The sequence below is a fragment of the Dysidea avara genome, chromosome 8 (genome assembly GCF_963678975.1).
Source record: "Dysidea avara chromosome 8, odDysAvar1.4, whole genome shotgun sequence".
Taxonomy (NCBI): Eukaryota; Metazoa; Porifera; class Demospongiae; order Dictyoceratida; family Dysideidae; genus Dysidea; species Dysidea avara.
In genome coordinates, this window is record NC_089279.1 from 23,695,437 (window position 1) to 23,718,881 (window position 23,445).

The 23,445-nt window shown below is 37.3% G+C and overlaps 1 protein-coding gene across 1 annotated transcript; it reads left to right on the forward strand.

The window, feature by feature from the left end:
• The first annotated feature begins 256 nt into the window (after positions 1–256).
• On the forward strand, positions 257–16,998 carry LOC136264466 (uncharacterized). The gene is made up of 40 exons (XM_066059214.1): positions 257–394; positions 1,515–1,551; positions 1,878–2,531; positions 2,624–2,738; positions 2,792–2,991; positions 5,683–5,788; positions 5,844–6,043; positions 6,089–6,370; positions 6,582–6,681; positions 6,736–6,896; positions 8,401–8,524; positions 8,579–8,787; positions 8,844–9,119; positions 9,178–9,274; positions 9,324–9,487; positions 9,542–9,643; positions 9,699–9,779; positions 9,964–10,053; positions 10,192–10,372; positions 11,120–11,253; positions 11,430–11,573; positions 11,626–11,772; positions 11,820–11,969; positions 12,034–12,179; positions 12,245–12,422; positions 12,481–12,594; positions 12,646–12,787; positions 12,840–12,899; positions 12,959–13,006; positions 14,278–14,339; positions 14,726–14,916; positions 14,971–15,062; positions 15,112–15,185; positions 15,788–15,956; positions 16,004–16,055; positions 16,108–16,169; positions 16,218–16,387; positions 16,533–16,591; positions 16,645–16,724; positions 16,780–16,998. Exons 1-40 carry the CDS (start codon positions 362–364, stop codon positions 16,922–16,924), a joined length of 5,631 nt encoding a protein of 1,876 aa, XP_065915286.1. The 5' UTR covers positions 257–361; the 3' UTR covers positions 16,925–16,998.
• The last annotated feature ends 6,447 nt before the right edge of the window (positions 16,999–23,445 follow it).

The following is a 23,445-nucleotide window of genomic DNA, read 5'->3' on the forward strand; positions in this document are numbered from 1 at the left end:
ACCGCAATAGAGGACATGCGTTCCAAAAATTCATCATATCACTTCATATACTGTATTGTTTGTCCCACTAGCTACTGGCCACTAGACCTGTAAAAGGTTAGAGCCTGCAAATGTGTTGACCACTTTGATTTGCTGCTATTTAGTCTAGCGCCGCCCGCCTAGAGTACGAATGTTGTGTGCCGGCCGGCCCGACTAAAAAAAAAATCATGAAAGGGCACACGTTGAGCTAATTCATGAATTTCCACGCGATCGGTAAGCAATTCTAGATGTGCGAATTTTTTTAACTGGCGTCATTATTAAAGTGTTTGTTATTGCAGATTATTGGTACTAGTGCCGCAGTGCATCGTGTTGCGGGATACTGATGGCCGGCGGAGCTATTCTCTTATTTACGAAGGTGAGACCACTTTATACATCCGTTACAGTGGTGGAGGCAGTAGTTGATATGAGAGAGAAATGGCCAGAGTATAGAATCTCTGACAGCAAGGGGTCCGGGAGCAGCCTCCCACTGGGAGCTGTATAGTCATTTTCATGATGTCTCAGAATTCATTGATTACAATTTGAAGCAAATAAAAGCTATTTTGGCAGAACAAAAAGCTGTTTAGTGACAGGGTAGGGCAGTATGGCAACTTTCAAAGTAATAGGTCAGTGGTTCGATTCCTGCTGTAAGGGGGGAGGGGGGGGGGGGGACATTTGTTATTTTTATAGTACTTTTTAGGAACAGATTTTTTATGAAGCACTTTGACTGCTCTATTAGGGTATTTGAACAACATTCTACTAGAGTATGTCGATTTTTAATCAGGATTATTAATTTCGGTGAGATATCATCCCCCTTCAGTGGACTTGGGGGAAGGGAATAATAAGACCTTTTGATTTTGTTAATGGTTAATGCAATGTCCGTTTGCACTACGCATAGCTAAAACTATTGATCTCATGTGCATTTGGTCGATTTTGGTGTATAAATTTGCTCATCATTTATTCAAACAATTATGGTTTGTGGTTCATACATTATTTGGTGACTTTCTGTTTTTAATCAGAAAAAATTCCAAATGTAGAGTGCGAGTGGGACAACCACAAGATTCTGGTGCACTTCAGATGGAGCTAGCTAAATATAGCCGTCCTCGTGACAGTTCAGTATGTTCTATTCAAGGTTCAACTTCTTACTTGTAAATTTCTGCAAATGCTAATGTCAGAGAGTTCACTGCACCCAATGCACCAGGTAGTTACTGTATGAGTGTAGCAAACAGAACTGCACACTACATTGCATGCTCAGTATTTTGCTAATCAGATCAAATAATTATGGTTAAACTTTAATAATGGGGAAATTTGTGCGGCAGTGAAAATACTGGTGGTGATGAAAAACAGAAAATCATTAAATAGTACCACTGAAGACACAAGTTCTAAATACATACCATGCTTATGTGTTATGTGATGTATTAGATTATTGTTTGCAGTCTTTGGTGGCAATAGCCACACTGACATATGGACGTATCAAGTGTACTCATTCTTTCATACAGGCTGCTGTCATCATTTTTACTGCACTGTTTATATCAGGTGAGGATTGAAATAAGTATTCACTCACTTGGCCTATGTTGTTGTCAACACCCACTGTACACAGAGTGGCATAGTAGGCACCTTGTGATCATCAATTTGTGAACTATTGTGACAGCACTGGAGCCTTGCCAATGGCACCCTCTGAGGAAAGAATTGTATACATTTAACTCTCTGTAAAGGACAGTTTGTGTATAGTCCCTACAGACTGTCAACTAGTGCAATTTTTATACCTCACAACTTTTTTAGCAGTATAAAATTTAGCTGGTTCAAGAGGTTCCAGTGTAGAACCTTTATTTCGTTTGTGATGCCGTGATTTTATTTGCTAGTGAGGGGACAGACGACGACAGCAGGATTATTCTCACAACAGACCTATACTGGGACAGTATTAAAATACCTACCGAGACATCATGTAATCGTTGAAGTGCGTGTTAATCCTAACCCTATTGATATATCTATCACTATCCAACAAGACTCCATTGTCTACTACAGTTACAATATAAATGAACAGTTCTATTTGCACAGTCAGTTGGGCAGAGTGGCAGTTAACACAGTTGATCTAACAGAGGGTGACTATGTGTTCACTGTTTATGCTAACTATACCACTGGAAATGGAGTAATGGAGACAGTATCAGCAACAGTTCGCATTACAGTGTCACCAGAGTTTTATTTTGTTGGTACTGAACCAGAAGGTGGATATTTGGCATATACTCACTATCTTAGACCTCTTGGGGCACACGTCATCACAATAAGAACAAACTACACAAGATTAACTGATACAGTTTTCAGCTATGCATTAGCACCAGATACTAATACTATAAATTCTAGAGTGGTTTTAAGTCCTGATGGTTTAATCACAAGAGCATCTTATAGTGTCACTGGATTACAACAGTTTACAGTTATATGTACAGCCAACTCTTCATCTGCTGGAGTTGTTGAGACACTTTCAGTCAATGTGACAATTGTGCTCTATGATCCTTTAGGTATTCATTAACCACAACATATTTTGTAGTTACAGCCTACACCTAACTGCATTCCTTATGGTTTTCCACTACATCTATATTTGTTAATGTAGACCTGCAAGTGGAGGTGGGCCTGTCTGGTGATGTAATCAGGTGGTCTCAGCCAAATATGGCCACAGCTGAAAATAACTATGGTCCTTATCTATCAGTGCAACAATTTGTGATCAGGTGATCGTGTGAAGTGTATGGTTGTGTGTAGCTATGTCACTTTCCACCTGTAGTGTTGCTGTTTATAATGGAGATTTTAACAGCACTAAGAATCCTTCCACCAATATTGTTTCCTCTCAAACTCATACTTTTCAATATCAGCCACTCATTCCACAAACTACTCTGGCAGTTAATGTGACTACATTTGGTGGAGTGGATGCACTCAAATCAGTAACTGTAACCTCAACTAATAATTTCACTATTCCAGGAGATGGTATGTATGTTATTGTATAGTGTAGTGTGTATGTATGTATATGTGTACTCTATGTATACTAGCTATTGCGCTATAAAACAATATGAATCCTAGCTAGTATTATCAAGATTGGACATTATGGTATAGCTGGGACTTATTGACTCTAGTGTTGATATTACCTCAATAGTGAAATAGTGTTGTGTAGTTTATACAATGGTCAAATCCCCCACACAGTGTAATTTGGGAAACAGGTTATTCTTACAGGGGATATATAACCTTTAAAGAAAAGCCACTTCTTAAAGTTTTTATTATTATTATTAACACTTTACAGTGACCAGCGCTGAAGGTCTGACAGCAACATGTGCTGCAGCCTTAGGATTACCTAACCTACAAGGACTTCGACCTAATGACTTGACTTAATGACTGACAAGGTGTAACAGATTTTGAAAGGTCAAATGTTCCAAATCGGATAAAATTTTCCACTATTTCCCTATGATGTTCAGGAGGGGTTAGTGGGGCTTAATATTGACACACACACTTGGAATTTTCAACTAGAGTAGGGACCATAGTACATCAATAAAAAGTACTGAAACAAGCTGGAGTAGTGCACGATATTTAGTCAGCCTTCAGTGCTGGTCACTGTAAAGCTCTAATAACAATAACAATATTAAATCACAGTAAAACAATAAAAAGTGTTATATCCCTACTGTGCTCAAGATATAATAAAAATGCGCAGTAGGGATATAACACTTCTTATTGCTTTACTGTGATTTAATATCATGCACTATTCCAGCTTGTTTCAGTACTTTTTTATCGATGTGCTATGGTCCCTACTCTAGTTGAAAATTCCTGTGTGCTTGTTTGTTAACTTCTTTTGTAAAATAAAATTATTAAGACTGGTCTACCCACGCATACCGCATCAAAAGAAAGAAAGAAATGGCGTCATGCATCCCAGCTATCAATTATCATCTGAAAAGTGAAGTATCCATTACGCTTCGTTATCGGTTATGTTCAACCAAGCAGCATTATGAATCAAGAAGCACCTCCATTAGCAAGGATGAATGAGACACATAGGAGGATACTGGTAAGTCCATGAAGAATGCATTGTATGTACTGCGGTATGCCTAAAGGCACCTCTCAGGCTGAAGCAACATCAAACAGTGAAAAAATCAAGCCAGTAGCTTTAGCCGTTATCAAGTTACGCTTGTCTGAAGGCAGCAGTCAGTCAGTTACTCTGTTACTCAGTCAGTCAGTAGAAAATTCCATTTAATAATACTTTTGTAGCAACTTGTTAAAAGTGTTTCGGGTCGATCTGAAGGCTCGTTTGGGCTTAGTTTTTACCTAACCAAAACTGCTTCATCATCATCAGGGAAAGCGAGGCTGATTTTTGGGTGATGTTCTTCATGGGCCACACTCACACCTTTGTGGTCCCTACTATACACAGTACTGTCATACTGTATGATAGGTGCATAACACCTAGCTACATCTCTACTGGTGATAGAGAACTATTGGTTGGTGTTGATAAAGTCAAGCATTTATTCTGGGAACAAATTGAGGTATTACTTGCCACAGTATTTTACTGAATGTATTCCAGTTCAATGCTCTGATTGAAGTGTGGCTTTTCGTTCTTCAGTGGTCATCACAGCATACCTAGCTCTGTCATACTCCCTACACCCAGCCAATCTATATAGAGCACCATTATAAAATATATTTTGGACTGGACTTTCACCTGTTTCTTAGGCCCTTCTTAGCCTGTCATCTTCTCCTTAATCTCTCCTCTTTCCATATCAGTCATTTTCTTCAGGAAATTTTTCATACATTTGAGGCATGTACCAAGTCAACCACCAAGTGTGGGACTTTCCACTTTCTTCAGGGAATTTTCATGAGCCTGATGCACATACTATGCTCAACTGGCAATACTGGGGCTCACTCAGGCTCACCCCAATAATGCACCAGCAACACTTCAAGATGATTCAGCCAGAACATGCAGATAGTAATCATAATAAGTCGCCACAATTATATTGTAGCTTGCATAGTTTGGAAAATTTAGCTATATACGTATGCTAGTGATATAATTGTATGCAAACAATTAACTATAGCATATGAAAGCTTGTCATATGCCCATGAGCTCAGGAGTTAAAATTGTAAATATCATGTGAATCACAGTGAGGATTGCAAAACCATTGGTACATGTAAATGACTCACAGTTGTGGCCATTGGTCATGCTATTTTTGTGAGGCATGCACTTTTTGTAATAGAGGATATGCGCTATTATGTAACATCAATAATTTGAACAAAAAATGATCAATATAACAAGATTTGTGGCGTGCCCAAGAATTTTTGATGGTGAATGACTATCATGAATCCCATACAAAAGTACGGGTAGCAAATGCGGCTCGGACTATAACTCGCCACATGAACTACGGATGGGGCTCCTCCTTCCAGTTACTCTGTTATACACGTAAAGGAATCTATCGCTCTGGAGAAACTCGCGTAACTGGTCTAGTTTCGGTGGTTCGCACTTTCTATGCATACCTACAATATATTGACGTAAGAAAACATCACGTTTTCATTAGAATGTTTTCGGTAATAAAGTTAGCACATATCCTCTATTCTTGGCTGTGCAACTCACTATACTACGTGTGTACACACATACACATACACATATAAAATATACAATATAAATATGTTCAATTAATGTATTTCCTGCAGTCCTTCAAACTGTAACAGAAATTACAATAAATCAAAGTGGTGGTGATGGTGAACTATACGTTTCATGGCAGCTGTTGTCAGTTAATGTCACAGGCTATTCAATAAGGCAAGAGACTGCGTAACATTCCCTATTTAACTTGTACATAATATACTTACACTAGGTTGTCCTATGATGAAAGCCAAGCACAAACTGAAGGAATAATACCAGTTGAACGTGTAGGAAATACTTCTCCTTTTGATAACTCATTTCTCTTTACCTCTCTTCCTGGTAATACCACATATACTATTATTGTTGTGACATCTCATCTCAATGGACAAAGGGTACTGTCCACTCCTATCCAGTACAGCTTACCAGGATATGGTCAGTTGAGTACTAGTGTGTTTGTATTTATTATACTCTCTTCAGCTCCCAGTGTTTCACCAACTATTACTGCCGCCTGGTATCTTCCTGATTATAATGTTCGTGTTGAGTGGACTAAAGTTTTCTTTTCCAATGGAGATGTTCAATCTTACACTGTAGAGTTTACCAGTAATACTAATGTTACAATGACTCAAAACACCAGTGATACAATTTATCAGAGGAGCTTTCCAGTACTTTCTGAATTTGAATTTGTTGATGTTGTTGTGAGGGCAGTAAATCTGCTTGGCTCAAGTCTAGCATCTTCACCACAAAGAATATTTATATCAGGTAATGTGTGTGTACAATAATGTATGTATACATATATGAATAACAAACCTTATTACTTTTAAAACATAAAATGTTTGGTAAAGTAAATGCTGTAGCTCTGTCAACCCCAGTACACTTAATTAGGGGTCGTGAGAGCTTAATAACTTATATCACTCAACAAACTTTCATTTATAATCTCTTAATCAACTGTGTTATTGTGACATTTCTATAGGTGTAATTGACAATATTACTGTAACCGATGTCACTGACACATCAGCATGTTTCACATGGTATCCTGCAACAAGGACTATGCCATCTAGTTTCACCATCAGGTAAATGTTTTGGTACATTGTGTTCACTGTCATTTGTATTTTGTTGATGCACAGAATTAATGGTGATCCAGTAGTAATGAATTTATCACCAACTCCACCACCACAAACTTACTGTGAAACACGAATAACTTCTGGAACTCTAGGAAATGTAATAATACAATCCACTTATCCATCATCTGTTGTTCTTGATAGCTCTCGAGTTGAATTTCATACAGGTGGTTAGGCATATGTACAGCTAGTGTACTCTGTGTGTGTATTTATGTGGTGCATGTATATATGTATAATTCACACAAAAACAGCCAAGCTGTGAAAAAATGATGCGACCTTGGTGAAAAAGTTGTGAAATCAAAGGTGGCAGCCAAGAAATGGCTGCAATGATGCCAATAAATTTTAACTATGCACACCACTATTAGATAAATTTATTAACATTAACATCATTACAGCCATTTCTTGGCCACCACCTTTGATTTCACAACTTTTTTCACCTAAAGCTGCACCATTTTTTCACAGCTTGTTTTTGTGTGGATTTCACTTCTTTTGGTACTTTATAAGGCCCCAAAACCTCTGACTTTAGGGGGTTTTTTACTCACATTTCTTCTTTTCTATACTTATATTATTGTATTACATGCTTTACTTCAATATTTGGTAATATTATTGTAGTAATCTAATAGAGTGCACATTTTAAAAGGAATTCTAATAGAACATACATAGAATGTTCTAGAATTTCCATTGGTACAAAATAACCCGAATATTTGGTAATAATATTCTGCACATTTTTTGAAGGACTTCTAATAGACAACAATCTAGTACTTCTATTGGTAAATCTATGAAATTACAAAATGTTTATTTATAAGCAGATTTAAATTATAGAATTTTCATTTATAAAGCAGAAATTAAGAGAGGTAAGATAGCAGTGGTTCAGTGGTTAAGGATGCAGGTATAAGGTATGGAGGTCCCTGGTTTAAGCTCTGGTAGCTAAATTTCCCCCCGATATTTTTGTGCACCTTTTTACCCCTTGGTGACTGCTCTATTAGAGTATCCTGATCCCAAAATTTTACACTTCTTTTTGTAGCTGTAACTCTACTGCTTTTCAAAAGGCACTGGCATGATGATCAGCCTTGTACACACCAAATTTCAAGTTATTCCCATACTCGGTTTACCCTGCAGCCGTGACAGAAATTTGATCTTTTTGTGTGAATAAACGCTCATAACTCCTTGGAGATTCACAGCACATTTGGTATGTGAATTCAACTTTATATGCTCTTCATTTTAGCCAAAGATCAAGGCAATTGAAATATAAAAGTGTGAAAAAATAAATCGAAGCCTCCGTAGCCCCCCTACAACTTAAAAGAAGAAAATACGAAGAAATTATAAAATTGAAACTTTGACTGCCAATATCTCGCTAATGACTGTTGCGAATTTAGTCAAATTTGCCATGTGGCCTACCCTACCTGGCAGACAGCTATAATGCAAAAATGGAGAAGGGGCCATGGAGCTATATGCACACGTGAATATGCTGTTTTCTTTCTTCCTGTACTGTGTGGCGTGCCTGCTTTCTTGGCCGAACGACACACTACCGTGTGTTTGGATGATGTGTGTTAATAGTGCATGCATATGTGTAAGCACATATATGTGTGTGTGTGGTGTGTATGTGATATTATTTTGGTCATGAATTCATATATAGTTCTTGTACAGTACATACCCCGCTATCATATTTAGTTAATCCAATATTCAACTTCACTGCTACTTCCCCCACAAGTGTGTCCGTGCTATTGGAGTGGTCAAGACCTGCACCAATACTAACATCTCGAATTTCTCCATTGCTTACAGGATATGAAATACAGTAAGAAAGATAACATTTTGTTCAGATTTGTTGAGGGTGTTTCTTTCTTTACAGGTTAGCTTATTTGGATCCCTTGATTGCAAACCCTGTAATGATGACCACCAGTCGACGTCCAGTATTTGTTGAATCTTTAACATTAACAACCTCCTTGAATTATACTCTGTTACAACCAGGAATAGAATATACTGCAGTGTTGATTGCTACATTTTCTGGTGGTCAAAAAACAAGATCACCGCCTGCAACATTTACCACTTTAGTAAATTGTATGTAGTGTGTCTTGTATCACATCATTTATACTTGCCATTGTTTGTTCTTATAGCTCCTCCTAGTAACAGACCAGCCAGTATCATATTAGTTTCATACAATACAACATCTCAACTAGCAGTGTTTCAATGGAGTATAGTGTATTATTCCAATGGACCAATTGTTGGTTACTATTTGTACACTGATGATACTGACCCAGACGAGTTACAAGGAGCTACCAATAATATTGCTGAGGTCAATATTAGGAACAACTCACCATTAACAGTGAGAGTAACTGCAGTAAATTCTGCTGGTGAAGGACCACAGACTGTTCAAAACATCAACATTGATGGTAAGGATTCTAATCTCTAGAATGATATAGCTACTAAATGTGCATTTTATCAATTCAGTTGCTCCAAGAGCATATCACTACATGATAAACAATACTGCAGTACGCCTGTTCTGGGATCCACCATCTTATTTTATAACAGACATAATGAATTACAAGTAAGTTATTGGTTGTGTGCGCCGTTTCTTATTCTATTCATAAACATAGTGTCATAGCTAGACTAGTTGATTCACCTGTTGTGGAAACAGTTACACTGGATGCTAACAGTTACATCTTTAGTGGTCTATCTTTCAATACACTTTACACATTCCAAGTGATTGCTGTATATCCTTCAGCAACAGAAGAAAGCAACTTAATATCTATTCAAAGTTGTCAGTAATTGCATAAATTTGGAATTATACTTACTAAATGTTTATATATTTCAGTGGGTCCAGTGTGCAGCCCAAACTGTCGGAATGGTGGAATTTGTATTAACGATGATGTCTGTATGTGTCAGGATGGCTTCACCGGTGGTCAATGTGAAGCTGGTGAGCTTGTACAATTCTAACATAATAATGTGTTGCACATGTTTTAACTCTATAGTATACTGTAATCCTCCATGTCCATATAATGGCAGTTGTGATACTGACACTCTCACGTGTGACTGCTCTACTGTCACTATTGGTCAGTAATCTACTGTAGTAGTTAGTGTGTGTGTGTGTGTGTGTATGTGTGTGTGTGTGTGTGTGTGTGTGTGTGTGTGTGTGTGTGTGTGTGTGTGTGTGTGTGTGTGTGTGTGTGTGTGTGTGTGTGTGTGTGTGTGTGTGTGTGTGTGTGTGTGTGTGTGATAATGGTGTTGTTTTAACAGGAGGAAATGAAGTGTGTTTTGGAGGTAGAATTAATTCCTCTTGTCAGTGTGACTGTTATGATGGCTTGTTCACTGGTGAAAATTGTACAGGTGCAGTGCTTACTTTAATTCTTTAAAGATTAATTGTTTTTAAGAAAAAAGGTGTCATTTGTGTGTGCATACATCCACCCTCACTCCTCACATACATATTATATGTGAAAATCACATGAAAACTACTGTATTCCACAGAATCACTTGGTTATGAAGCAACAATAGTAGCGTCACCAACAAGCAATGGACAAGATTTAGACATATCCATAATACCACCTGACCAAATAACCTCTGAAACTACTATACAAGAATATCGACTGAGGATTACTGGTGGTGATGGTGTTAATGTAGAAGTTGCTAACATATCGGCACAAATGAGGTAGGCAGTTGTTCGGGAAGTAAACTTATAATATTTACATACTGTGCATGTTAGTGTAGTTGTAGTTTGTAATAGAAATCAAATATTTCAGTTTACTATACATCAGAAGCTTCACAGCTTAATGAGGCATCAAATGCTTACTTTAAAGTGATTTCATTAATTATGTTAAGAATGTAAAATCTGCATAGCTAGCATTCTAAATTCTAACTGTGAGGTAACAGAACCATGCATGCTTTTTTTTGTGCACAGCAATTGGAAAGAGGGGGGGGGGGAGGGTAAAGCTCCTGAATAATATCATGTTGAAATTATCCTTCATGGAAACTATGCAAACAGATTGATATACTCCAATGGAACATTCAGATACTCTAATAGAGCAGTCAAAGCACTTCATATGAATATGTTCTTAGTAGTATTTTAATTGAGCTACTTGTCTCTATGTTTAGCTCACTGTACCAAGTGTTTCCATATGTCCAAATGCTGCTTATAAATGCTGCATACTCATAAACCCTACAAAAATGTAGCCAGTATCACTTAAAACTTTGCCAGAACATGTACGGCTTTTTATTGACTGCTGTTAATGGGTAGATAAGTTGGTGTTTAAGTTGAAATGTTTCAATTTCACCTATAAATTAATTCTGGTGACATCATGATAAAAGCTAAAGTGGCCTGGGGGGCTGTTAAGCCACAGATTCTATATTCTGGTCAGCTCCCTTCTTATTATATATACTACTTCTCCCACTACTGTAGCAATATCACAATCAGTCTTCCTTTCAACAATAATCCGTTTAGCTTGGAAGTTCGAACAAGATTTACAATTGATGAGCACCATAACAATGATGTGTTCACTGTGGATAGTGAACCTGTTGTACTATCAATTCTTAGTAAGCACAGCATACACACATACATACCTACACACGCACACGCACCCACACACACACACGCACACACATATTTGCGCACATGTACATATGTACATACATATATGCATACATACATAGTACACACATACATATGCACTGTAAGTTATTTACTAATAACACATGATGTTAAATAACAGACTGTGGCTCCAACATGTTTGGTGGTTTTAATGGGACTGGATGTCAGTCATGTCCTATGGATACTGGCAATAATGGAGGCTTTACTGCTAGCAGCTGTGAATGTATTCCTGGTTACACTGCATCATCAAATGGAATGTGTGTTCGTAAGTCACTAAGGTTCTGTGGTTCTTAGCGTTCAGCCCTCCTTGTATTTAGCTTGCAATGAAGGCACCTTCAAACCCAACACAGGGAATGGACCTTGTGTGACATGTTCAGGGCATATGTATAGTCTTGTAGGAGCTGTTACATGTGCTTGTGATATTGGTCATGAAGTGGTGGCATCCTTGCAAAATATATGCTCTCGTGAGTGATTAATTTCTATTAACAACTGTTACTACTAGTTTCTTTAGCTTGTAAAGCAGACCATTATAAAGATACAGTTGCAAATATTACATGCACACACTGTCCCAAGGATTCTTCTTCACTCATATCCAGTACTTCTCTCAGAGACTGTCAGTGTGACCGAAGTCTTGGAAATGCTCAAGATGATGGTTGTTATGGTTAGGAACCAAACTGAATTTCCAATTTTATTTATTGTATTGCTATGTGCATGCATCATTGTAGCATTTCAAAATGGAACATCTGTGACTACTCCTGATTCTTCCCAAATATCCAGCACATGGGTTGTGATCAGTTGGACACCACTTACTACAGTAACAGATACTCGGGGTAACTCTAACCCAGTGGCTGGATTTTACATTTTCTATCAGGTAAACACATTTATAACATCAGTTACAATTACACATAATGTTATTGTCATAATTATTTTGTTTAGCCCGTTGGTGTGAAAAGAGTGGCTGTTAGTGGTTCAGTCAATGTAACAGGTGATGTGTCTTCTGCTAACGTTACTAACCTTGAGGAAGGTACTCAATATGATGTCACTGTATCCCCTTATATTGGGGGCTTTCAACTGGGACCACCAACCAACATTATCATTAATACCTCTCCTCTTGGTGAGATGAGAACATATCTTCACTCAACTATGTACTATTCCTCTGTGTTTTACCACAGTTAACAATATCAATGGCACCACTACTATTACTGTAACCACTTCCACTACTGGAATAGTGACTACAACATTGTTAATCACTACTGTGTCTGCTACACCTGCACCTACTGCTTCTAGTAAGCAATATAGTTGCCGATTATGTTAATCTAAAATGCGTGTATCTGTAGCCAGTGGTGGTGATGGAGATTCAACAACAATGATTATCATCATTGCTGCGGCAGCAGCAGGAGCTGTTGTTCTGCTACTTCTCATAATTATTTGTGCTTTATGTGTGGTGTGTAAGAGAAAGAAACATAGGAAGGCAACTATGTGAGACAATGCGTCGTCTTTCATGCTGCTGTCCTTATTACAATAACTGCAGATCAGTGTCCACAAAGACGATGATGAAGAAGAACAATAAATCTATTCAAAGTGCTGGCTTGTGAGTGATTGTGATGAATATAAACAAACTTTTTATTTGTCTGCGTTTGTACTTTACAGCAAAAAGGTTACTTCTGTTGTGGTAATGACAAATCCCAGTTTTGTAGAGTAAGTTGCATACATCCATACTTGTTGTAAGTGTTACATCAAGACACTTGATATAGTGTGTTGTGTGGCCAGTGCACCACACCATGGGTATATTGACAGGATGAAAGAAAACATGATTTTCATGCATGCATAGCTCCATGGTCCCTTATTAAAAGCACACAATGTTATATTATAGTCTCCACCCCACATTACCAAATTTAAGCAAATTCACCTAAAGTCAATTTGAGTTCACCTGAGCCCTTGTTAACTCTTGTTCACAGTTGCCCAAACAGCTCGTGGTGCTGTGAAGCCCTTTAAATTCCAGAACTGTTACATATCAAAAAACACTGTATATCAAAAAAAGCGCTTTGATAGAAACAAGAACAAGTGAGTTATGAAGCTTTAAATGTATCCATACATTTAGTATGGATGATTCAGGTACACGAACATGTTTACAACATAAACTTGGCTTGTTACATTGGAAGTGAACACATGTTCATAGTGTTTTTGGTGGGGGCTAAGATGAACATACACGAACTGACTATTAGTGTCCTCATGAAAAACAAGCCTTCAAAGTTAAGCTTAATTTCTTTGTTTTCTTTTTCCGCTGTTGTTGTTGTTGTTTTTTTTCTTTTTGTCTGGAGTCTAATTTTTTTGTTGTCTTTTTGCACACTTTACAAAAACAGTATAAAACATAAATTAATGCAAATTCAATTACTGTGAAATTTGGTGTACATTGAGGTGATTTTGTGTACCAAGTCTGGAGCATATCTGATAAACATTTACAGAATATTAATTATTTGCATACAAAAGATCAATTTTCATCATGCCTGTAGGGTAAATTGCATAAGGGAATTACTTGAAAATTGGTCTCTATATAGATTAATCATCATAGTTCAAAACCTTTTATAATAAATTTACAGTGACAACTATACAGAGTTACTGGGAAAAACCAACTTGGTATATAATTGCAGGGGTCAAGTGCTTTAATAGAACAGCCACCAAGGAGTAATAAAGAATGTTGAAAAAATTGTCCATATTTCAAACCAGGGACTTAACTCCCAAGCCTTTACTACTGAACTGCTGTTATTGCTGCTTGGCTCACTTTATTTTTACCTTATACTAATGTAAATTCTAGTACGGCCTTCAAAAATCAGATGTGTTGGCCAATAAATGACTGGAATGATGTTAATACAAATCAATTTTAATAATGCACACACCCAGGGTTGTCTTTTTGTACAGCTTAGCTGTTTTTGTATGGATTAAAATATGCTGCTTTATATATAATATAGAAATGCAGATAGTGAAACGTTGGAGAGGAAATTTGCAGAAAAAGAGCCATCCCCCTTTGTTGGTTAGTTCTGCAGTACTATACACTTGCCATGTGAAATGTATTTTTTTTTATTTCTCTTTGTATTTTTAATTCTGTTTGTACTGATTTTATATTTTATGCTGCAATATTTTTGCTGTACAACTGGTACTTACAGTACATGTCTATGACCTTCCTGTAACTTCTCCTTCTTATGTCACTTGTTTCAATTTGCAGTTGATGCAATATAGCATGTTTTTAAACACTAAAGCTTAATTAAACATTTAGTATGTACATGTGTACTCAGAAAACTTAGTGAATTTCCAATAACTGAAATGGATTTGTAATGGTTAGTTAAACTACAGCTTGCTTGCAGTATTCATCACATTCTTCACTAAGCATCCAGCCATCACTTGTGTTTTTTTGCACAGAAAACATGTACACAGATGTTCAAGCACAAAGCCATAACAGATATGAGGAGCAGAGAGCCAGATACCTGGAGATATCTGCAAATACAATTGCAGCTAGCACAATTACAAAAACTACTGAGCCAAGTAGAATGGCTACACCAGAAGACTACGATAATGAAGCTCTCTATGAAAAGATGAGCGCACATTATTTTGTAAGTAGTCAATGCATAGCCAGGAGCATACATGATACAATATGCATACTGCAGGTTGTTGATGAAAAGACTCCATTAAAATCAAAGGAAATGGCAAGGAACAGAGTGACACTTTTAGAACAGTTAGGAAAAGGAGAATATGGAAGGTACACAGTCATCCATCTTGTGAAAATTATACATTTTCATAATACACAGGGTGATGAAAGGCTTGGCATCTGGTATTATGAGTGGAGAGACAAACACAGTGGTTGCTGTCAAAATGTTAAAAGGTCAGTCTAATATAAGAAAGCCTATCCAAATACTATTCACTAGTTTCAAGGTTTAATTTATTCTCTTATATGCATCTCTGAAGCATTAATAATGTCTTTAACGAGTTAGGGATCTCATCATCTCACACACATAGTGCATACTCTAACATATAGGTCTTAGAAGGTGATCATTTAACTACATCTGTATACAGGAAATTAGACAAAAACACCAGGTATACGCATCATCAAAATGAATAGGGTGATGATCTATTGAAGGCTAGACAAGAAATTGTAGCTCTGTGCTGGCCATAATCAATACAAGGAACATTTGACTGGCATCCACTTGTGTACCATGTACTGCCTCCCATCAAGACAGATCCTACAAGTCGCTGCTTAAGTTTGTTACACCACACTAAAACATGGTTATTAACAACCAGCCCTATAGTATAGTTTGGGGAACAGCTGAGGTATAAACTAATATTCTTACTCTAAGGTGTTGGCTGGTTTTGGCCAGGATCAAAATATTGATTTTGTAAATACGTATGATATTTAATATAAGGGTGACCATCTGTATTGTACATCATAAGTATTACTATGAAGTTGCTGTTTGTTTGTACACACAGAAGGTGCTTCAGAGGATGACAAAAAGAACTTCCTTGGAGAAGCACACATGTTGGCACAGTTCAGCCACCCTAATGTACTAGCTCTGTTGGGAGTTGTGACTGTGGGTGAACCAATGTTAGTGGTCACACCATTCATGAAGAATGGAGACCTGCGGTCATTCCTCTCCAAGTAAGCTACCAGTTTTCCATAAGCAATCTGGACTTGTTGTCTTATAGAAATGCAGGATCTCCAATATCTAATGGTGATAAGCTGGATATTGCAGTACAAGTATGTGTCCAGTGGTTAAACTAATTGTCCTGAATCATTGCATGATCTTTAGATTGCCAGTGGAATGGAATATCTAGCTGTAAGATTCTTTATTCACAGGGATTTAGCTGCTAGGTGACTGCATGTGTAAAGAAAACACACTTGATGTTATGTTGTTTATAGGAATATATTGGTTGATGAGAAACTACATGCCAAGATTAGTGATTTTGGGTTATCCAGAATTTTGGCTAAGGAGGACACTTATTACAAACTCAGTAATGTGGCCAAACTTCCTGTTAAATGGATGGCTCTGGAGTCTATTGAATATCGAAAGTTCTCCACTTTTAGTGATGGTAAATTATTATGCCATTGTGTATTTAAGTTTGCTTTGTATATATTGCTTTGCATAAGGCTGAACTCCATGGAGTTAGTCTACTTTTAAAGTTACTTTGTAAATTTAATATATCAGACTTGAAATAGAATGTATGTTAATTTTAGTGTGGAGTTATGGTGTTGTCTTGTGGGAGATATTCTCATTGGGAAAAATACCTTACAAGGTTTGCAGTACATAATACAAGTGAAATATACTTTTCAAGTTTCAATGCTATAGGGAGTACCCAATGCTACCTTGCCGACATACTTAAGTAGTGGTAAACGTTTGGAACAGCCTAATCAATGCAGTGATGAGATGTAGGCAAATTAATTGATGAATTATTAATTACTTAGTGTGTTGTATTGTCTGTAGTTATCATATAATGGAGCAGTGTTGGTTGTTGAGGAAAGAAAGACGTCCAACATTTGGAGAGCTTAAGAAGGAGATAACAGAACTATTAGCCAAAGAAGGTCGCACAGCCAATTCTGACCTAGACATGTATTCACTATATATTTAATTCAAATACGCAATAATGTGAATATGTAAATATGTACAAATATCACAGATGCTATCAGTTATTTATGTCTTGAAGTGTTGTGAAAGGGGGGGGGGGGGGTTGATTTTACAGTTATGCAGTTCTATCTCTCTTACAGCTTTGTGTGTGGCTATCTTTACCAAATTTAACATGCTACCTACCACGTTAATAGTATTCATTAACATGTGCTTACAGTATCTAGTGGCAGTTTTGACTCACAATACTTCAGGTGGCCTGTGTGTGTATTATCTGCTTTCAGAATTGTCTAACAGATGGATCTATCAAGTAAATAGTCTTGTGATATGACCTTTAAACAAGTTAAAGAAGGTTAATGTTGGAACGACAAATAGCGTGCAAAATAAATATAAAAAACTTACTGATATAGGGGTGTCAGGAATCAGAGACGGTATACCCATCACACAAGTATTAATTGGAGTAGTTGGGCTCTATTAAGAATGCTTAACGCATGCGCAGTAGCACGTGCTCAGCCTATGTGTCGTGACACCTGACGAGAGCTCTACCAGAAGGAAATTAATACCCACCCACCCCACATTCCTCTTTGTGTTTTACCCCAAGAAATTCAACATATTCATGCAATCAGTGGCTACAACCTACTCACGATATCTACCAGTCCTCTTATGTGTGTATATATATATATATATGGCAGTTATTTGGCTTTCACTAGCTAGTTTGAGCTGCTAGCTGACACCTGTTAGGCAATTACAAGTGTAAGGTTTCCTGCTGAAGACCAAAAGAAATTTTTTTTTGCTTTCAAATATCTCTGGCAGGACAGTCTCGTATTTCTTGTAATGCCTACAGATCACTTGAATGCACTACACTGGCAAGTCGAAGGGGGGTACACCACTACCTCCTTGTAGGCAATACCTGTGTCACCACTGGTTCAGCAACCATTGATAATACTTACCAGCACCTGGTGAGCAGATAGTGTTCATTTGTATGCATGCATAGCTGTTAAATGTAGAATTCACACGTACTTGTACATTGTATGTTACTGCTGTTGTGTTCTCTGCACCACAGGTGTGCCAGGGCTATGCCAGCCATTTTGTCCCCTGCACCATAGGTGTGCTACGGCTAGGTCAGCCGTTGTGTTCTCTGCACCGTAGGTGTGCCAGGGCTGTGTCAGCCAACTTTATACACACATCGTATGTGTGTGTGTGTAAGGTGCTTGTTGCACCCTCTACACAAGGCTGCAGTTGCAGCACGTCCAATCCTTACAGAAGGAGCGGATCGCCTGAGGTTTCACTAGGATGTTGCCTAGTAGGCACTAGGAGTGGCCGGCATTGGAAGAATTTGGAAGACTGGGAAGGTATTCTTAATCCAAATTCTTCCCTGCTTACCCATGTATCTGTCATTCAAGTATCATTCCACACTTTATAAATTTGGCCTGCTTAAAATATTAGGAACAAAACTAGCAGTGTATTTTAAGTTGCACCCAAGGCAGCCGAGACCTCAGGCACTTACCAAACCACCCCACCATCAGTTGATAGTGGGCAGCCTGCAACACTTAGCAGGTGAAGCACCAAGATAAAAGGAAGGAACAAAGGTGAGTGTTAATAAGTGAACAACATTAAAATATGTTAAACTAAACTAATTGATTTGTACTAACCTTTATTGCATGGCAGGAGCAACACTAGAGAACTTGAAACTAGTTAGTAGATATTACATATGCATCATTCTTGAGTATTTAACTTTTCTTGTGAGTAAAGATATTAGCTTTATATACAGGGCATTCAGTTGCTGAAAGATACTGTCATGTCAGTCACAAAAGGTTTAGCTCTTGGTTTAGCCTGCAGTTGCACGTATTCCTTATATGCAAAATAATTAATTTTATATACATACAGAGTCAGGTATGCAGGATAACTACACACAAATAAGCACAGTTACAACTCTCACTATACAAACAGCTATATAGGACACAGTTACAATATAAAATACAAGAACAATAAGGAGGCAGATTGTAATGTAGAACACAACTGATTCGACAGGTTGCAATGTGAAGGGAAAAGCATTCCATATTAAGAAAGTGTTAACAGATATAGTCATATAAAGAAATATTTGATAGCCATGGCAACTCTGTCTCTGTTATGCAGAATATACGAGTCAGGCTGACAGAAAAGAGAGATCTCATGGTATGGAGTAAATGAGTACTATTTAAGTGCTTTAAGCAAGAGTTTGAAGATTTAAAGGTTGGCCATGCAGGCAGGCACTGAGGGTCATATTAATACATAGTTAGCTACCCACTGTGCAGCATCATGTCATGTTTACTTCAGGTTGAAAAACAACTCAGTTATAGCTACCTTGCTCAGGCTTGTGCTATATACGTACAACAAATACAGCAATTCATAATCAGCATTGGTGTCTTCCCCACCCTTTTGCGTACTGTAGTTCAGCAATTGTGGAAAACACTGTAAATGCTGCGAAAAGTGAAAGCTTGACTTTTCATGCCAGATTTTTATCGTCTAGTTATTCAGACTAATTATTCATAATCATGCATATTAATTTTATCCCACACTATTTTTTTAGCTTCAAAGTAGATATTTAGCCAGTCACCAGTGTAGTGCATGCATTTATTTAGCCATTCATTTGTTGTAAGAACATTAGGAAATTTAAGCTAAGAATCGCGCTTATACATAGGATTAGGAACAGCATCCCTAGCTGGATTAAAATTTAAAAAAATTTGCAATGATCAACTAATGTTACTGAGAAGGCTAAAAGGCTGCCTGCAAAATAAAACTGAGAAGTCAATATCTTGACATGATTCACATTATGCAATCGAATTTTGTAGAAGCTTCAATTGCAGACATCTCTACACTATAAATATACACTCACATTGAACTGGTAGTTATATTTACCATTTTAGCTGTAGTCAGATGGCTTATTGGCAAAATTTAAAGAAATGTGAACATTCCGAACAAAAGCACCAAAATGTTCCTACATGCTACCCATGTCATTAGTTTACAATTTTAGATAGGAACAACTTTGTAAGCAATGAAAAGATGAAGATATACCTGCAATCAAACAAGTATTAAAAACATTCTAAACTGCTGAAATTATTTTCATGCTACTCAGAGAATGTATGTAATTTCCTTGGAAGAAGCTTGTCCCCTGCCTAGGTGGGTGATTGTGGATGCTAGTGTGCTTTGCACATGTACACCAGGAGTCCAAAGGACAATGGAGAACTTTCACCCAACAAAATGCATGAAGCACGTGAAACCAACCTGCAATGTACCAGTGAATCATCTCCAGAGAGATGGGGCTGGAAGTTGCAACTGGAAACAAAGTGTGGATTCCTGTTTGGAACACTTTATTTACTACCTGTGTGTGCTGCCAAAGATTGTACCAAATCAGTAAAATGTAGATGCAAGAACATTGCAGAATATATGGATGTGGTGCCAGGTGATCATGTGTACATAGAAAAGTTATAATTGGAATTTTTGTTTTGTAATTGTTAATTGATACTGTTTGAAGAATGATGAACTTGGTTCAGTTACAGTACAAGCGTCTTTGCTAATGATCATTCAACATCACTATTAATGGCACTATGTTATAACCAGTTGGCAGTATGTGTGAGCCATTGTACTGAGACATTATCATTGCACAACCTTGTAAACAATTTTATTTTAAAGTGAAAACTGAATAGCTCTTTGAACTATACATAAGGTATTAGTAACATTTCTTGGAAAATTTAATCAGTGAATGCTGTGTTAGCTACGAGATGACTGTTCTACTAAAGGGTATCAATCTATGGGCTAATGCATTTGAGTGCTCTATTGTAGTTTCCATGCACTGACTGTTCTATTAGGGAGTATTAATCTATTTTCATGGAATTAAACTCTATAGTTTGAAATATCTACCTAATATGTTAACATTATGTTTGTATAACACTTTAGCCTATTATGCCTATTATTATGCTGGAATAATTGACACAGACCTATATTAACACATTACAAGAATGTCACAAATGAGAACTTTTTACTTAATAGAACTTTGTTATCTTCTTATGAAGTCATCTGTGTTGAGGACTTGGTATTCACACAACCTTGAATTAGTACACCAGCTACCAAAAATTGACGTAGCTAGCTACATATATAGCTAAGTACCCCTTCTTAACACTTGAAGAACTGTACCAGATTGGAAAAGACTTGATGATAATACATGATAATTGAATCAGACAGCATAGAAATATTTTCAACAGAAATTAGCAATCACTACACCCAGTGCAACTTGATATTTATTGAGAGATAAACGTCATAATAATGACAATTACATGAACAAATAATTACAAGAGGTCAGGAGTCAAGTCTCAGGGTTACCAAGTTATTACTAAAAAGTATGGAGCCCTGGCAAGACCAAAAAAATAAATAAACTACATACAAAACTAAACAATTATACATGGCTTCTCAACAGGTAAACAGATCAATTACATCCCAAGTAGTGGAAGCACGGGAATTAAAGATCCTGTATGAACAGGAGATTGCAACATGAGCTGCTTGTTGAAGAATACAATGAATAGTATTCTTTGGTAGATGGCATACATTGCTTAGTTTAGAGACAGTCTCTGGCATGAAATGACCCAAACAGCCAACCCCAATTGTCACTAGATTAACTGAAAATCCAGCCTGTTGAAGGTCAGTCAGTAATGTACCATAGCGATCTTCTTTACGGTTCCTTGCAGCTAAAAGGTGATGTTCAGTATTAGTAACTACAGAGAGTTCTAATAATTATTATATTATTATATTTGATTAATGTACAACCTCTATAAGAGGAAAAATGTACATATTTTGATAAGAAAATAATATAGTCAGTTATAAAGATAACTGTTACAACTCTTTCTAAAATGTTCTAAGTTACTAGAAGTAACAACCCCCACCGGCAGATCGTTCCATAACGTGACAGTTGAATGAAAAAAGGAATCATAGTAAGTATTAATTCTGGTTGGCAATGTAACTAGTTTGAAGGAGTGTCCTCGAGTATGGTTAGTGTTGTATTCTAGGTTATGGTCTATAAGTACAGAATTGTTCAGTATCTTGTACATCATTATCACTTTTGCTTCATTTCTTCGTTGTTTGAGCATTGGCAACCCTAGTTGTTCTATAACGCGATGGAATCTGTGGAAACTACCACGAGCCAGATCAGGTCTGGATGTAATATGAGGTGGAATAGTACTTTGGGGGACTAATACGTGTTTGGTAGCCAGGAAGATCTGTATAAATCTTATAACATGGTGGTAAATCCTTCTTAAAGTTGTGAACAAGAACCTGCAGAACAGAGTCATGACTCCAAGTGTATCTACCTTGATAAAGTGCGACAGAACAACCAGTTAAACATGGTTAGTTGTTGGTTGAGTACAGTGACAAAGGGTACAAACTGGACTAGTGATTATATTCCACCGAGCCAGATTCATAGGTGTTGGTAAGGTGTCACAACCGGCACGTATTAAGAAAGAAAGTTGCTTTTCAGGTAAACCATACATTGATCACTTCCACAAGGGACAATTTTGTTCTAGGGCAACTATATTCAGGAATTTATTCTGTACAGTCAATGGTTCAAGAGTGGAATTCCAATAGCAAACATGAGGGGACCGTAAACTGGTACGAGCCTTTCTTTTAAAAGTAGAGGAATGGATGTTAGAAACAGAAGATTTAGCAGCAGAAAGAGCATCAAAAACAACATCTGGTGCATCCTAAAAGTCATTAGACAAGAGAGAATGCCGCAATTCAACAATAATTGGGTCAACAGAGCGTTCAACAGCCAGGATATAAGATAGCTTAGCTACATCGGTACTATACCCTTGGAGGGTTCTGCTGATTAAAATAAATAATAATAGTCCACTTCCATTTACTAAGACTGTACAATATCTCAAAATCATTTCATTCAAATGTACAGCATTTTAGGTCAAGCAACTAAATATAGTTCTCATCCCTGCCCACATCCCTTTTACCACACCGCCTCTATCTCTGTTATTAATCATGTGCACACGCCGTATCAGTTTTGATGCTAAGAAGGCTGGCTATCATTTTACAGCACAGCAAATGTATTGGTAAAACATAAGTACTAGTTGCCACCTGTTTGTCGGTGTCAATAGCAATGCCGGGCCTTCTTAATACACTGAGCTCTCGAGACAGCTTTGATTTGCAGTATTTTCTTTACATAATGAAAAATGGAAATCCGAATTTTTGTGGATGAGAAACAAGTCAGTAATCAAGTTTGCCTGACAACTGATTTAGCTAATGAAATATTAAATACCATAGCTACCCTGCTCGTAGTCGTAGCTACCATATATACAATATCGAAAGCCGCATAAAATTTGTTTTCAGTGTTCAGTATTTTCCCAAACCTATAGTTGGAGCATGCACGACAAAGCCGGCACAAGACGGTTAAATTAATTAACCCTATGATAGTTTTCTCAGGTGTGACATACCGGCAATCAATCTCGCGCCGCCCCCCTCGATTGTGGACTTTATTTACAATCGAGTGCCAGT

Bases quoted from the DNA above. Each gene is read 5' to 3' on its own strand.
- LOC136264466 (XM_066059214.1), top strand. From the start codon at position 362: ATGGCCGGCGGAGCTATTCTCTTATTTACGAAG. The intron at 12,595-12,645 runs GTAAGCAATATA...GTGTATCTGTAG, and splicing joins ACCTGCACCTACTGCTTCTA to CCAGTGGTGGTGATGGAGAT. The intron at 14,917-14,970 runs GTAAGTAGTCAA...TGCATACTGCAG, and splicing joins AGATGAGCGCACATTATTTT to GTTGTTGATGAAAAGACTCC.